This window comes from Suncus etruscus, chromosome 2, assembly GCF_024139225.1.
Source record: "Suncus etruscus isolate mSunEtr1 chromosome 2, mSunEtr1.pri.cur, whole genome shotgun sequence".
NCBI lineage: Eukaryota > Metazoa > Chordata > Mammalia > Eulipotyphla > Soricidae > Suncus > Suncus etruscus.
Window position 1 is genome coordinate 35,781,400 of NC_064849.1, and position 15,928 is coordinate 35,797,327.

At 37.6% G+C, this 15,928-nt stretch overlaps 1 protein-coding gene and 1 pseudogene across 1 annotated transcript in view; one reads left to right on the forward strand and one right to left on the reverse strand.

Annotated features, from left to right (window-relative positions):
* The window catches only part of GCH1 (GTP cyclohydrolase 1), a 57,473-nt gene that overhangs the window by 26,452 nt on the left and 15,093 nt on the right, over positions 1–15,928 (forward strand). The window contains exons 2-3 of the mRNA XM_049767500.1: positions 6,218–6,327; positions 11,350–11,405. Coding sequence (XP_049623457.1) covers positions 6,218–6,327; positions 11,350–11,405 — 166 coding nt within the window. The remainder of the gene's footprint in view (positions 1–6,217; positions 6,328–11,349; positions 11,406–15,928) is intronic.
* Positions 14,948–15,042, reverse strand: LOC126002383 (uncharacterized; annotated as a pseudogene).

The following is a 15,928-nucleotide window of genomic DNA, read 5'->3' on the forward strand; positions in this document are numbered from 1 at the left end:
ACTCCTCTTCACCAGTGCAACCTTCCCACCACCAATGCCCCCTATTTCCTCCTTCCCTACTCCTTGCCTGTCTTTGAGATAAGCATTCTATTTCTCTCACTACCATTATCCTGATAGTTGTTGATGTAGTTATTTCTCTAACTGTACTCACTAATCTTTGTGGTATGCTTCATATCATGGGCTGGTCCTTTCAAACCTCATCTCTATTGACAGACAAAACTTTCACTTAGGCAGGCTGCTTTTTTTTTCTTTGTTTGCTTATGACCTACAGTAGGAAATATAATGCCATAAATCTGAGTTTCCAGGGTTACCTTCTTGCTGCAGATAACGGGCAGGAAATTAAAACAATCTGTGATAGTGTTTTGTTTTTATTAGCACAGATGGTAGTGTTCCGATATTTGGGCACAGAACATAAATAAATAGAGCAGGGAATCTTCATTATTAAAGAAAAATGACATGGCGTGGTCAAGTTTATAGCCCTGGTTCACTGGATTGAAATGAAATATGGCAGTATTAGTATCCTGTTACCACAAAAACATTAAGCAGTATTGGTACAATCTTTTTTTTCCTTTGTTCTTGAGTATGCAAAAACATTTACATGATTTTAAAGTAGAAATGATATAAAAGTTGTTATTAAAGATGTCTCTGTCATGTATATTCTTTTGCTGAACTCAATCTCTTATAGTATTTTTTTGTTTTAAAATTTAGAAGTATTTTTTATGTGAGCAAAGTTTTTGGAAGCCATGCATGTAATGATATTGAATAATATTAACTTGAAATTTTGGCAAAATCCAGGAGCATCAGAGACTTAACTTTTGGATAACACTCAAAAATCTGTCTGTGGATTAAGGTAGACTTTTGAGAAAGAATTTTTTTTGTTTGTTTTGTTTTTGTTTTTTGGGCCACACCCGGTGATGCTCAGGGGTTACTCCTGGATATGCACTCAGAAGTCGCTCCTGGCTTGGGGGACCATATGGGACGCCGGGGGATCGAACCTCGGTCCGTCCTAGGCTAGCACTGGCAAGGCAGACACCTTACCTCTAGCGCCACCATGCCGGCCCCGAGAAAGAATTTTTGACTTAAGGAATGGCACTGGATTTTGTCAGTTACCCTAACAGGTGATGTGCTTATGGATGTATATCTAAATACCACATGTTCACTTTTGTTAAGCACATTAAGGACTTTCCTATCAATCTGTCAAGTCTGTCTTTGAGTAGTCTGACTCTGAGGATGCTATCTATGGTTAAATGATGACTCAGTATCTGTGAATCCCTATTCTAGAACAGTGGAGCACTGAAGGTCAAGCAGAGGGTTGGCCACTTGAACAATGGTCCTGTGACTCACAGGGCAGCCTGCCCTTCTCAGGGGAAGTAGCTGTGGGTGTCTGTAAACTGCTCTGCATCTCTTCCCTTCCTTATCTCCTCCATGGTCTACACTGCAGTTGCCCAAATCCTTGAAGCCACACAGCTCAGTGCCTGGAATGTATCTAAACTGTCAAGTTGTCCAGATATCAGAACTATTATTAAAAAAAAATAGAGCCTGGGGCCGGAGAGATAGAATGGAGGTAAGGCGTTTGCCTTTCATGCAGAAGGTCATCAGTTCTAATCCCGGCATCCCATATGGTCCCCCGTGCCTGCCAGGAGCAATTTCTGAGCCGTGGAGCCAGTAGTATCCCCTGAGCACTGCCGGGTGTGACCCAAAAACCACACACACACACACACACACACACACACACACACAAAATAGAGCCTTTAAAATTCATTAATAACTATGATATATATGATCCAATGTGCCAGAATTCACAGGCTGATAAACAATATGCTCCAATCTGGATGGGCACATGCTTAAAAACTGAATAATAAATTTTCTTGGGAAGGGAGAGTAGGGACTTTTTAGGATATGTCTGATGCTTGTGTACATGTACAGTAACTGAAAAATTTTATGAGTAGAAAATTATTGGGGAGGATTTATGATATAGGTCAAGTTTATAATATCAGGAATTGGCTTCAAAAGTGAGAAGGTTTAGGATTAATGTTACTAACAATTAGGTTTTCTATATTTCAAATATATAGAAAAAGTTAAGTACAGAAATTACTACTCCTCATTTTAGCACTTTTTTCCTTTCCCTCTCACGTAAGTAACTTAGAGTCCTGCATTTGCTATATAATACTATGCCATAAAGATTTCCCCATTATTTAAAGAAAAAGCCATACATTTTTTTTCAGTCACTAAATTCAAAGTTATTTATGATTGGGTTTCAGGCATACAATATTTAACACCAATTCCTTCACCTGCGACCATTTTCACCAATTGCTTCTCTCTACTTCACCTCAACGCTTTCCACCCACCAATCTGCCTCAATGAGAGGCACTAAAATTAGTTTGAAAAATATGTAATTGAAGTTTATTAAAAATTTTTATTACTGGGCCAGAGAGATAGCACAGCGGTAGGCCGTTTGCCTTGCAAGCAGCTGACCCAAAACAGACCTGGGTTTGATCACTGGCATCCCATATGGTCTCCCAAGCCTGCCGGGAGCGATTTCTGAGTGCAGAGTCAGGAGTAACCTCTGAAAGGCACTGGGTGTGACCCAAAAGCCAAAAAAAACATTTTTTTAATTACTTACTTTTTTTTTTTTTAGAATTTCAAATCTTTTATTTAAAAGATTTAACCAGGATTCATCAGAAAAGTGAAATCCTTTTTAATACTTGTGATTGTACAAATAACCCAGCATCCTATGTTTGCATAGCATCTTTGTTAGCTGATTAGAATGACTTGCATGGCTACTTACAATATTATTAAACATTGTTATTATAAAATTATTACACACTACTACAATCCTAAAAATGCAATGTAGTAAACTAGTAGTAAATAATTTATTTTATTATAGAATATTTAGGGTTTTAATAATTGACTCATAACTCATTTGTTTTTTTTTTTTTTTGTGGTTTTTGGGTCACACCCGGCAGTGCTCAGGGGTATTCCTGGCTCCACGCTCAGAAATTGCTCCTGGCTGGCACGGGGGACCATATGGGACGCTGGGATTCGAACCGATGACCTCCTGCATGAAAGGCAAATGCCTTACCTCCATGCTATCTCTCCAGCCCCATAACTCATTTGTTTTTGCATTTATCCAATTCTCTAAATATTTTAGGTACTTTTCTAAGGTATATAGATACATTTATGAACAAGTAATATAGAGTTCTTATAGTCAAGCATAATGAAGCAAATAAATTCTATTAAAGAGATAGAAATTGATTAGAGGGTCTGAGAGAAAAAATGCTATTTCAGATTGAATGATAAGCCAATATCATCAGTATAGACAACAAGGATCTCATCTTGAAACACTCTGGGAAATCAAAATCCAGGCAGAAGGTGTGTCAATTCAAAATATCTGTGGTAGAATAACTTGGTCTTTTTTTTATTTTTTTATTTTGAATTATGAGAACAAAAGATGCAAAGAAAGAGGACAAGGTAAAGTTACAGTGGAAGGACAATCAGCCATAACATAATTCTCAGAAGAAGTCCCCTTGCTGATATCTTAACTTTGAACTTTCAGCCAAAGAACGTTAAGATAAATAAAACAGAATCCATGTACAATTACTTTGTCCCTCAAGTCCCCAGATTGTAGCACATTATAATATTTCTTAACAGCACACAAGGCAATCTAAAGCCATAAAACTTACGTAACTCCTTAAACATTAGAGGCATAGTATTTTTTACATTTCCATGTACATGCATATTAGCTTAAGTTAACCTCAAATTTTAAGTGGGTGCATTTAACCTCAAATTTTAAGTGGGTGCATTTTAAGGATTAGAGTCAAAGGAGCACAGTAAAAACGGTGTTAGAGTGGCAATTGTTGTTTGCATAGGCCCACCAAAATATGAGAGGCATGGAAAGGAATAACCTTGGCCTAAATACAAAGAGATCCTACCCCTGAAGTTTCCTGGCATAAGACCAACTCTAGGCTTCAGGCAAGTTATCATCTGATTCAAGACATTGTCCGTAGTGCCAACACACTTTTCACACAGTCTCTGTTGTTGGTATCATGTTTCTGTATTAAAGATTCTGGAATCTGCATATCCTAAATTGAAGTCATGATGTGGAGTGTCTTCTCGTTTCACCTCACCATGAAAGGGCAATGCAGGAAGCCCTGTCCTGTAAGCAGGTCTTTGTTAAGTCTTCTCATTGTTAAGGGAAGTCTCTTTTCAGCAGGATGATGTCTGAGCAGTGGTAGGGTCTTCCGTGGTAGAGGATTGCTTCCAGGTGATGTTATAGACAAACCTCACAATTAAGGGGCAAAACAGCAAGCCCTGTCCAGTAAGCAGGTCATTGTTTTTGTTAAGTCTTCTTAGTGTTAAGGGAAGTCTTTTTTGAGTAGATCGATGTCAGAGCAGCTGTAGGGTCTTCCCTGGTAGAGGAGTGCCTCCAGGTAATGTTATATACAACCTTGGATGTTTTGTAGATGTCTTCTCTAGATCAGGGGTGAATGGAGAATGCCCATTCTTCTGAGGCCAGTACCAGATCTTTATGTCAATGTTCAGGGTGTAAGGTCTCATTGCACTACAAGATTTGTGTGTTCCCATCTCTATTAGATAAGAACTTATTGGTATGCATAGTATTTTCCCATTTTAGTGTGCCTAAGCAAACAAGAAATAAAGCCACGTGGTGCTATCAGATATATGGGGGCGTAAGAACATTTCCAGCAATACCCATGACTTGGTTCAAACATAAGCATTAAACTGAGGGATTCTTCATATTGAGCAGTTCACAAAGAGAGATAAAAAACATGGGTGGGGATCGTCACTGTATAAGAAAATATTCAGCAAAAGTTATAGCCGTCAAAGAAAATACCCATAAAATGTTGAAGAGACATAAGTGTCCTTTTTATGCCTTTTAAAATAGTTGGGTGGGTGTTAACTCCAGGGCACCACTTTGGTCTGTGACTTAGGACTCTACAGTACTTAAGTTAGAAAGGGTAAATGAGGAGTAATGATGATAGGAGTTAAGGAAGTTAAAGAGAAATATGATGTTATGAAGGGGTATGCAAAAGGGCAGAGTACAAAATGGACGTTCTGTATACATAAAAACATAATTCAATGATAGTGAGTACTATTAATGTTTCCTGTGCGCGTGGGGGCTATCGCTATCGCCCCCGCGCGATTTTGAAAATATAGACTGGACAGAGATTACCAGTGACTTCAAGAAGCTGGGAGGCCAGAAGTTCAGGGCCCCACCCAGACCCTCCCTAAGGAGCTGAATGGATAATGGGGGAAAGCCTAGGGTACCTTCAAGCTCCACCAAGGGGCCCAACTCACCGGCTTGCCCAGGCATGTGGCCCGGGGAAGCCCTGGAGATCTGGAGCAAGGTGGTACAGGGGTGCTGGGGTTACCCCTATTACTTACTTTTTAACATTGTGGCTTACATAGTTTCTCTTAATAGGATTTTATTTTTATTTTATTGGTTTTAGGGCCACACCCGGTGACGCTCAGGGGTTACTCCTGGCTATGTGCATAGAAATCGCTCCTGGCTTGGGGACCATATTGGACACTGGGGGATTGAACCAAGGTCCGCCCTAAGTTAGTGGGTGCAAGGCAGACACTCTACTGCTTGCATCACTGCTCCGGCCCCAAAATTCCATGTTCTAATTACAGTCCCACCACCAGTATAATATTATCTCCACAGATATAGGTTATAATATAAATAATATATAAAAGGGTATAATATCCAGAGACAATATTCAATGGCAATGGACTTATTGGGGAAAAATCAGCAAAATAAAATTTGTGAAAATTGTTATGATTCACATTAGGATTAAGTCATTGTCTGAAGGTTTACTAAGCTGTTCACTGCTAGTTGATCATTCTGTGTCGTTGGTTTTGTATTTGACCTTAAGTGGCTTCTCTGCTACTCTGACATCTAACTTGGTACATTCCTACTAAGGTGTCAATACTAAAAAATTGGAGGTGTCATGCAGCTGCATATGCTGCATAAGATCCTAGAGTTTTACAAGAGGTGCTTTTTTAAAGAAGAACTTCTGGCTCTCTGGTTAATCACTAATTTGATGGGAGTAAAGAATTAATTTAAATCTCTGAATTTCCTTAATATACTAGACAGAATTAATGTTCTTACTAGTTTTTACTTTTCCATGGAAAGTATTGGCTTTTCTACTCTTTCTATGAAATCAGAACTATTTCTAAAACAAGTCTCTGATTTCAGATGTCCTAAACGATGCTATCTTTGATGAAGATCATGATGAGATGGTGATTGTGAAAGATATAGATATGTTTTCCATGTGTGAACATCATCTGGTTCCATTCATTGGAAAGGTAAGATTTCTTTATTATTCCCCAACAACTTAAATATATCCCAATAAAAATTTAATATTAAAGATTTAATAATAAAAATTTAATATTAGAGGGGCCAGAGAGAGCACAGCATGCCTTGCATGCAGCCAACCTGGGATGGACCTGGGTTTGATTCCTGGCATCCCTTATGGTCCCCTAAGCCTGCCAGGAGCAACTTCTGAGTGTAGAGCCAGGAGTAACCCCTGAGTGCCACCAGTTATGACCCCAAAATTAAAAAAAAATTAAATATTAGGTTAATTATTTTCAAAATAGTCTCCTGTTAATATCTGACTATCTAGATATTTAAGATCATGCACAAATATTTACTCTTTATCAACCTGACTTATATAAAAGCTCAAATTAACAAACAAAATTAAATATCAAAATGCCTTCAGAATGAGCATTTCATTTTAAACTTATAAGCTATTAAAATAACTTGGTTAACACAAAATTTTTTCTTAATTTTGCTGATATCTTATAATTAAACTTTGAATTTATTATACTTTATACACTTTAGCTTTATTCAAATATATTGTATATTATCTTGGCTTCTTAGGGTCATTCTAGCATAAGCTAATAAAATTTTCTTTTGATGCTAAAAAAAATGTAACTTGGTTAAAACCATATAGTTTTTCTGATTAGTTGTTGCAGGTTTCAGAATATGTTGCCTTGCCCTTTATTTTGAACCAAGACTTCCTAGCTTCTTTTTTTTTTTTGTGTGTGTGTGGTTTTTGGGTCACAACTGGCTCAGGGGTTACTCCTGGCTCCAGGCTCAGAAATTGCTCCTGGCAGGCACGGGGGACCATATGGGACGCCGGGATTCGAACCAATGACCTTCTGCATGAAAGGCAAATGCCTTACCGCCATGCTATCTCTCCGGCCTCACCTCCTAGCTTCTTAAACAATATAACTTCTAAAAATTAAAAAAATTCTTTATGATCAGTAAATATTTGATTTGTATATTTATACACACATAAACATTTCTTGGGCAGAAAGGGATTGCTAGTGGAGAAAGTTTAAGAAGCTCTGTTCTAAAACTTATAATATAGGTTTAGTATAGTATATAACTTGAGCAATAATAGATTTTCTTGTGGCAAAGTTTATATTACTAGAGGACAGAATTTATTTTCAATCCATTCTATTTTGGGAAAAACAAGTTTGATAACATATAGTCACCTTTTTTTTTTGGTAATTAAACATACCTTTGAGTATGTGGGTTTTCATCACCAAAAGTCATAATTTTATTTTATTTTATTTTATTTTATTTTATTTTATTTTATTTTTTGGTTTTTGGGCCACACCCAGCGTTGCTCAGGGGATACTCCTGGCTGTCTGCTCAGAAGTAGTTCCTGGCAGGCACGGGGGACCATATGGGACACCAGGACTCGAACCAACCACCTTTGGTCCTGGATCGGCTGCTTGCAAGGCAAACGCCGCTGTGCTATCTCTCTGGGCCCAATTTTATTTTTTTTTTTACTAAGGATCATCTCCAGAGGTGGCCGCAGGTTAAATTTTGTGCCTGTACATCCTAGACATGTGCTCTACCATTAGAGCTATTCTTCTAGTCCCCAAATTTTATTTTGAGTTCTTATTAACAATTAACAAATAATTTCAAACCTATTGGACATATGTGTGATATTACCTTTTTAACATCTAAATGTATTAAATGTTAGCATTTATTTCACATTTTTGGTTTACATTTTATTATATTATTATAGAAGTAAAGCAGAAAAATACCAAAAGATTTTTCTTACCCTCTCATAGATGGATAATTGGTACAGTAGTACCTAGATTTTCCCTCAACCCCTTCATAATCTCTAATTCATCCCTTCTTCCTACAGGTAAGCACTATATAGATTTCTCATACATAGATTAGTTTTTTTTGTAATTACACGAAATAAAGAATCTACAGCTTAACTCTGTATTTGACTTCTTTTTTTTGGGGGGGCACACCCATTTGATGCTCAGGGGTTACTCCTGTCTAAGCACTCAGAAATTGCCCCTGGCTTGGGGGGGACCATATGGGACACCGGGGGATTGAACCGCCGTCCTTCCTTGGCTAGCGCTTGCAAGGCAGACACCTTATCTCTAGCGCCACCTCGCTGGCCCCATGTATTTGACTTCTTTATTTTACATGGCAAGAGTCAGTAATGTTATTGCCTATTATAGTTTGTATATTTTCTGTGTTATTGCTATGCATTATGAGATGACGCAAACATACCACTATTTTATTTTGTTCTTTGACACTTGCTGGCGCTAAGGAATTATTACTCCTGGCAGACTCAGATGACCATATGGGATGCCTGGGATGGAACCTGCCTACAAAGCAAACTCTCTGCTGTGTTATTACTCTGGACCGCTCCCTCTCTTTTTTCCTTTCACCTTATATCCATTTTCCCACTCTCCCTCTTCTATCACAAATAATCCTGCTATTAGTATTATTTTGGTGTGCATGTGCATGTTTTTGTTAGGAATACACCTTGTAGTAGAATTGAAACATTATAGAGAATGCCCATTTTTTATTTATTCGATACTGGCATTTTCAATTCCCACAGTGGTTGTACAATCTTGTATACATCCTTGAATATTGTACCACTGTTTTATGTATTGTCATTTGAGTTCCTGTTTCCACAGTTTTTATTACTTGATATTTTCAGTCTTTTAAGCTCCAGGCATTCTGTCTATAGCGGTATCTCTCTTGAAAACCTTTTATAGCATAGAGATTTTCAAATATATCCAATAGTAGGAGGACTAATATAATAACTTTGCATGTTCTATCAGTCACTTTCAACAGCTTCAGTTCAGGATCAGTCTTGTTATGTACAGGTCTTGATGGGACTATTAAAAGAGATCATATATATCATATATATACATATATTTAATATATGAGTATTTATATTTATATAAACATTTTACTTCTTTCAGTATGAATCTTTAAAAGATAAAGATTTTTAGGGCTGGAAAGATAGCATGGAGGTGGAGCGTTTGCCTTGCATGCAGAAGGACTGTGGTTCGAATCTCTGCATCCCATATGGTCCCCTGAGCCTGCCAGGAGCGATTTCTGAGCATAGAGCTAGGAGTAACCCCTGGGCGCTGCTGGGTGTGACCCAAAAACCAAAAAAAAGGGAAAAAATATAAAGATTTTTAAAGATACATATTCCTGGGGCTGGAGCAGTGGCGCAAGCAGTAAGGCATCTGCCTTGCTCGTGCTAGCCTAGGATGGACTGCAGCTCGATCCCCCAGCTTCCTATATGGTCCCAGAGACAGGAGCGATTTCTGAGTACATAGCCAGAAGTAACTCTTAAGCATTGCTGGGTGTGGCCCAAAACCAAATAAACAAAAATGATACATATTCCTAATTGATTATCACCTAAAAATTAGCAAATCCTTCAGATTAAGGGTCATTAAGTCTAGAAAAGGTGACGCTTTATCATTATTTTTTAAATTTATTTTCAGGTCACACTTGGCACTGTTCAAATCTTACTCTTGGCTCTGCACTTAGGGACCATCTGAGGTGACAGGGATCAAAACTTGTCCTTTCAAATGTAAGGCAAATACCTTACTTATTGTAAGGTACTTTCTGACCCCAAGAGTGGAATATTATTTGTTTCAGTCAATAGAGGAAAAACGTATAGGAATTGTATCAATAATTTAACTTTATCACAAAATATCATGACTATACCTCAAATTTATAATTAATTATTATTTTGGGGGGAGTCTCCTAAATGATGCTCAGGAGGTGAGCCTGAGCCAGGTGGGGCCTTTTCCAGCCACTAGACCAGGGGTCTCAAACCCGCCCGTTTGCGGCCCTCCGTACAACATTTTGTGGCCCGCGGCCGGCCTTCAAATATCGCAGTATTCGCGATAATAAAAATTACATTAGTAAGAAAAAATTGCATTGAACATTCGCATACCCCAAGCAGTTCTGTTCGGGGTATGCAAATGTTTAATGAGAATTTTTCGATTTTTTTTTCTCTAACGCGATTTTTTATTGCGAATATTTGGTAAGCGAAATCCCTTTATGCAGCCCTGCCTCACCCCGACTTTGCCTCCTGCAGCCCCCAGGTAAATTGAGTTTGAGACCCCTGAACTAGACCAATGGCTCAATGTGAGGTTCTGAGGATACAATGCTGGAAGTTGCTAGGCCATGTGTTGTGGCCTCCAGGGCTGCAAACTATGATGCTTGAGGGATTGTGTCCTGCCAGAGTTCTAATTAGGGTTGGCTGCCTGAAAAGTTTATTACTTAACCCTTGTATTATCCCTCTAGCCAAATCTATTATAATATCAATAAGTCATCTATATACCGTATTTTTCGGCGTATAAGATGACTTTTGAAACAAACAAAAAGAAAAGTCAACCTAAAATCGGGGGTCCTCTTATACGCCGAGTGTATCCCGAAAAATGTTTCAATATGCCGCTAAACAAAAATTGTCTGAATATTGCCACAAAACAAATTTTCCAACTCGATCCTGCACCAATCACTGCAAGGCTGCTCGGACTGCCTCTCTAACTCAGCCAATCCAAGCAGGCTTTTTATGCATGCAAATTAGACAATGTTCTGGACCCGAATCTGCACTGTAAAAAGCCTGCTCAGATTGGCCAGAGTCAGAGAGGAAGTCTATTACAGTATAACCTTTGAACCTTTGCTTGTTGTGATTGGCTCACTGTGGTACATACAGTTGCAGCACAGGAACGTTCTGTCTGATACAGCGAATATATAGGCCTAAACCTATGTTTTAACTGCAAAATTAGGGGGTCGTCTTATACACCCGGTCGTCTTATACACCGGAAAATACAGGATGTTTTTCTTTTTGCTACATTTATATAATGTTCTAAAATGCTTATTTAACAGCTTATTTTCTATGTCTTAAAGCTTGTTGATGTTTAAAGATAAATTTTCATTTGATGAATTATCTAATTTTATTGTTATTTTACTTTCTTATTTTGTCACTGAAAAAATGCTGCATTTTTGCCTGACTCATAATTTCTTTCTCTTCTCTGAAGGTCCATATTGGCTATCTTCCTAACAAGCAAGTACTTGGTCTCAGCAAACTTGCCAGGTAAGTTACAACTGTAGTTAGTGAGCAGGAACGCAGGTTCATAGGACAACTCCTATTCCAGTGAGAATTCTAAACATGCTTTCTCTCTGTGCCAATTCCTGAAGGAAGTCACACTGCAACTTAAAATGTATAGTTGCAGGTGCTTGGGAGATAGGTCAGTAGTTAGGGGTTTATGACTTTGCATACGATTCCAAGTTTTATCCTTCATACCACATAGAGCAGCGTTTTTCAACCACGGTGCCACGGTATATTAGTGTGCTGTGAGGTATTGTCTGGTGTCCCATGGGAAAAATTCCAATTTCATTCATAACATGCATGGCTTTGGCTCACAAATAGACCAATCATTAGATTATTTCATAATAAGGTAATTATAAAATAATTTCTTTGTCTTTGATTCCTACTCAAGAGAATAACTTTAGATATAGTCAATATAGGCACAGAGTTAATTTTTTTTTAACATTTTTAACATCATTTCTAATGATGGTGTGCCTCGTGATTTTTTTTTTCATGAAAAATGTGTGCCTTTAAAAAAAAAAGGTTGAAAACCACTGGTTTAACATAATAAAAAAAGAAATCAAAGAGGACATAACCCCATGACTTTAAAAGATAAAAATGATTATTTTGTATTAAAAAATCCTAGATGGTGTTGGATGATGGGTGAGACACCAATATATTGTGAAACTTAGGAAAATGAAATAATTCATGGAGAACCATAAACACTGTAATTAGTTAAACAAGGTGGCAGATCCAAAGAGCTATATGACTAATAAAGTGGATCAAGTAAAAATCTTCCCCTGGGGAGCCGGAGAGATAGCATGGAGTAAGGCGTTTGCCTTGCATGCAGAAGAATCTCAGCATCCCATATGGTCCCCCAAGCCTGCCAGCGGCAATTTCTGAGCCTAGAGCCAGGAGTAATGCCTGAGTGCTGCCGGGTGTGACCCGAAAATAAACAAAAAAAATCTTCCCCTGAAGAAAAGCATTTTCTCAGATGGGCTTGAATGAAGTCTATGAAGCACCAGAAAGGAAAAAGTACCCAATTGCTTACCACGTAGTGCAAAAATAGAAAAAGAGGTAACACCTTCTCAGCTTATTATATGATAGAAAACAATACCTTGATACTAAAATTAGATAAAGCATTATAAAAATGAAAACTGAAGGTATTTTGAAGACATATATAATAATAAGCAAAATATTCGCAAATAAAGTTCAGTGTTTGTTTCTGGATTACACTTGGCAGTATTTGGGACCTAGCTGACTGTTGGTGGTCACAATTGCTCCTGGTGGTGCTCAGAAGAGCAGGTGGTGCTGAAACACACCAAAGTCCCCTCACACAAAGCATGTGTCCTCATTACTTTGAGTCATCCTCCTAGATCTGTAAGTGGATTTTGCACCATGATCTAGAAGAATGTATCTTAGTAATTTAGTTAGACTCAATAGCAAAAATCAATGAAAAATCTTCATCATGATAAACACAAAAGAGTAAAGCTAAGTGGAGTAAAGCTCTAATCTTAAACAAATCAATGAGTAAAATTAAAAGGAACCTTTCTTAGCATTATAGTAAAAATTCTCATCTAATATATCTAATGACAAAATTATCAAATACTTCTCCTTAATATTAGGGTATGACAAAAAATATATGCTTTAAATATTTTTCTTCAACATTGCACTAGAGATTCTACCCAGGGCAATTAGGCAAAAAAAAAAAAAAGATAAATAAGTGATTAAAATGAATGAAAAAGGATATAAAGGGAATAAATACAATCATCTATATACTAAAAACTAATGAATACATTAAAGTTTAATTAGGCCTATTGTATGAGTACAATAATGATTATGATAGCAATAAAATGAATTGTGTTTTTACATAGTAATAATGAAAAATTAGTAATAATTCCATTAATATTACTAAAATAATAATAAAGGGATAAAATATACACACACCAAAATTTATAAAATATTTGTGAAAATATCTAAATTAAAAGATATTCTATGTTCATGGATTGGAAGAGTTAATATTATTTATGTGGATATACTCTTCAAATTGATCATCAGATTCAATGCAAATCATATCAAAATCTCATTTAATATACTTTTCCTTCAGAAATTGAGGAGCTAATTTCTAAATTTATATGGAAATACAAGAGACTCGGTGAAAATAATCTTATAAAAGGGAGTAAAATTGAATTATCAACATTTCATGACTTTGAAGTTTACTGTAATCTACATTATTCAAAAAGTCATAGTGCTGACATAGAGAACTTGTTGAATAGAGTAGGATCCAGAAATTATTACGTAGTTTGAAATTGGTTTTTGTCAGGGCTTATAAGAGAATTCAGTTGGGAAAGTGCATCTTTTCAATAAATGGTACTGGGACTACTAGATTGTCATGCTCAAAAGAAAATGGGTTTCAAACTCATATCATACACACACACAAAAAGAAAAAATATATTAGGGACCTAAATGTAAGTCTATAAAATTTATAGAAAGAAGTGTAGGAATATTTTGTTTTTTGTTTTTTGTTTTTTGTTTTTTTTTGGGTCAGACCCGGCAGCGATTAGGGGTTCCTCCTGGCTCTATACTCAGAAATCGCTCCTGGCAGGCTTGGGGGACCATATGGGATGCCGGGATTCGAACCAATGACCTTCTGCATGAAAAGCAGACGCCTTACCTCCATGCTATCTCTTGGTCCCAGAAATAAATATTTTTGTCTTCAGATTATGCAATATGTTTTATATATGGCATGATAGGGTAAGTAATAAAATATTATATAAAGTGAACATTAACTTGGTGCCTGATAATTTGTAATTAGATAACTTGGAAAAACATAAATTAAAATGAACAAAAATATAGTACACTTTTCTTATAAAAATGTAAATCACAAATAAGCAAATAGACCAGTGTTTTCAACCACTAGTGTGTCCTGAGATATTGTCTGGTGTGCCATGGGAAAAATTCCAATTTTATCCGTAACATGTGGCTCACAAATAGACCAATCATTAGATTATTTCATAATAAAGTAATTATAAAATAAATAGACCACAAATAGACCAATCATTAGATTATTCACAATAAAGTAATTATAAAATAATTTCTTTGTGTTTATTTGATTCCTATTCAAGGGAATTACTTTATATATAGTCAATATAGGCACAGAGTTAAATTTTTTTTTTAATATTTTCCAATGGTGGTGTGCCTCGTGATTTTTTTTTTTTCAATGAAAAAAGTGTGCTTTTAACAAAAAGATTGAAAAAACACTGACATAGAGCACTGAGTTCCCCTCGGTATAGCCACAGGGCCTTCTTGTACTGCTACATCAAAGCATAGAACCAGTCAGTCAGTCTTGTTTTGTTTTTCCTTTCTAAAAATTTGGAACACTGGGGCCGGCGATAGCGCAGCAGTAGGATGTTTGTCTTGAACGTGGCTGACCCAGGACAGACTGCAGTTCAATCTCTGGCATCCCATGTGGTCCCCCCAGCCAGGAGCGATTTCAGAGCGCATAGTCAGGAGTAACCCCTGAGTATCACTGGGGGTGTGTGTCCCCCCCAAATATGGAACGCTTCATGGATTTATGTGTCATCCTTGCTCGGGCCAATCTGTATCGTTCCAATTTTAGTATATGTGCTGCTGAAGCGAGCACAGTCAGCCCTGTTGTCTGAGTATTACTGAGAATGGCTCCATAATCCCCTGAGGATTTTGGAGGATTTCCTACCCTTTATAGTCACAGAGATAAGTAGGCTTAGGGTCTAAAACACAAGTGCCCTCATCCACCCGTTGCCTGTTTCCTTTGCTGCTGACTCTTTGACACCAGTAAGTTTATCCTTCAAATTTTTGCTCAGACTTTTTTGTTTGTTTATTTTTGAGCTACACCCGGTGATGCTCAGGGGTTACTCCTGGCTATGAGCTCAGAAATCGCTCCTGGCTTGGGGGACCATATGAGACGCCGGGTGATCGAATCTCGGTCAGTCCTAGGTCAGCCACAAGTAAGGCAAATATGCTACAACTTGCACAACCGCTCCCCCTTTATTTTTCTACATTTAGCTTATCTCATCTTATAAGGATGACTTAGCAAGCAATGGAGGGGGTGAGAGAGGAAACCTACATTGCAGTTTTCAGATTCCAATCAAATTTTGAGGACACCAGGTCTCAACCCACTTTCTTTTGTAACCTTTTTTTTTTTTTTTTTTTTTTTTTTGGTTTTTGGACCACACCCGGCAGTGCTCAGGGGTTATTCCTGGCTGTCTGCTCAGAAATAGCTCCTGGCAGGCACAGGGGACCATATGGGACACCGGGATTCGAACCAACTACCTTTGGTCCTGGATCGGCTGCTTGCAAGGCAAACACCGCTGTGCTATCTCTCCGGGCCCAAGGTTTTTTTTTGTTTTGTTTTGTTTTGTTGGGTTTTTTTTTGGTTTTTGGGCCACACCCGGTGGTGTCAGGGGTTACTCCTGGCTGTCTGCTCAGAAATAGCTCCTGGCAGGCATGGGGGATTTTGTAACCTTTTAACTTGAAGAGCCTCTTTAGGG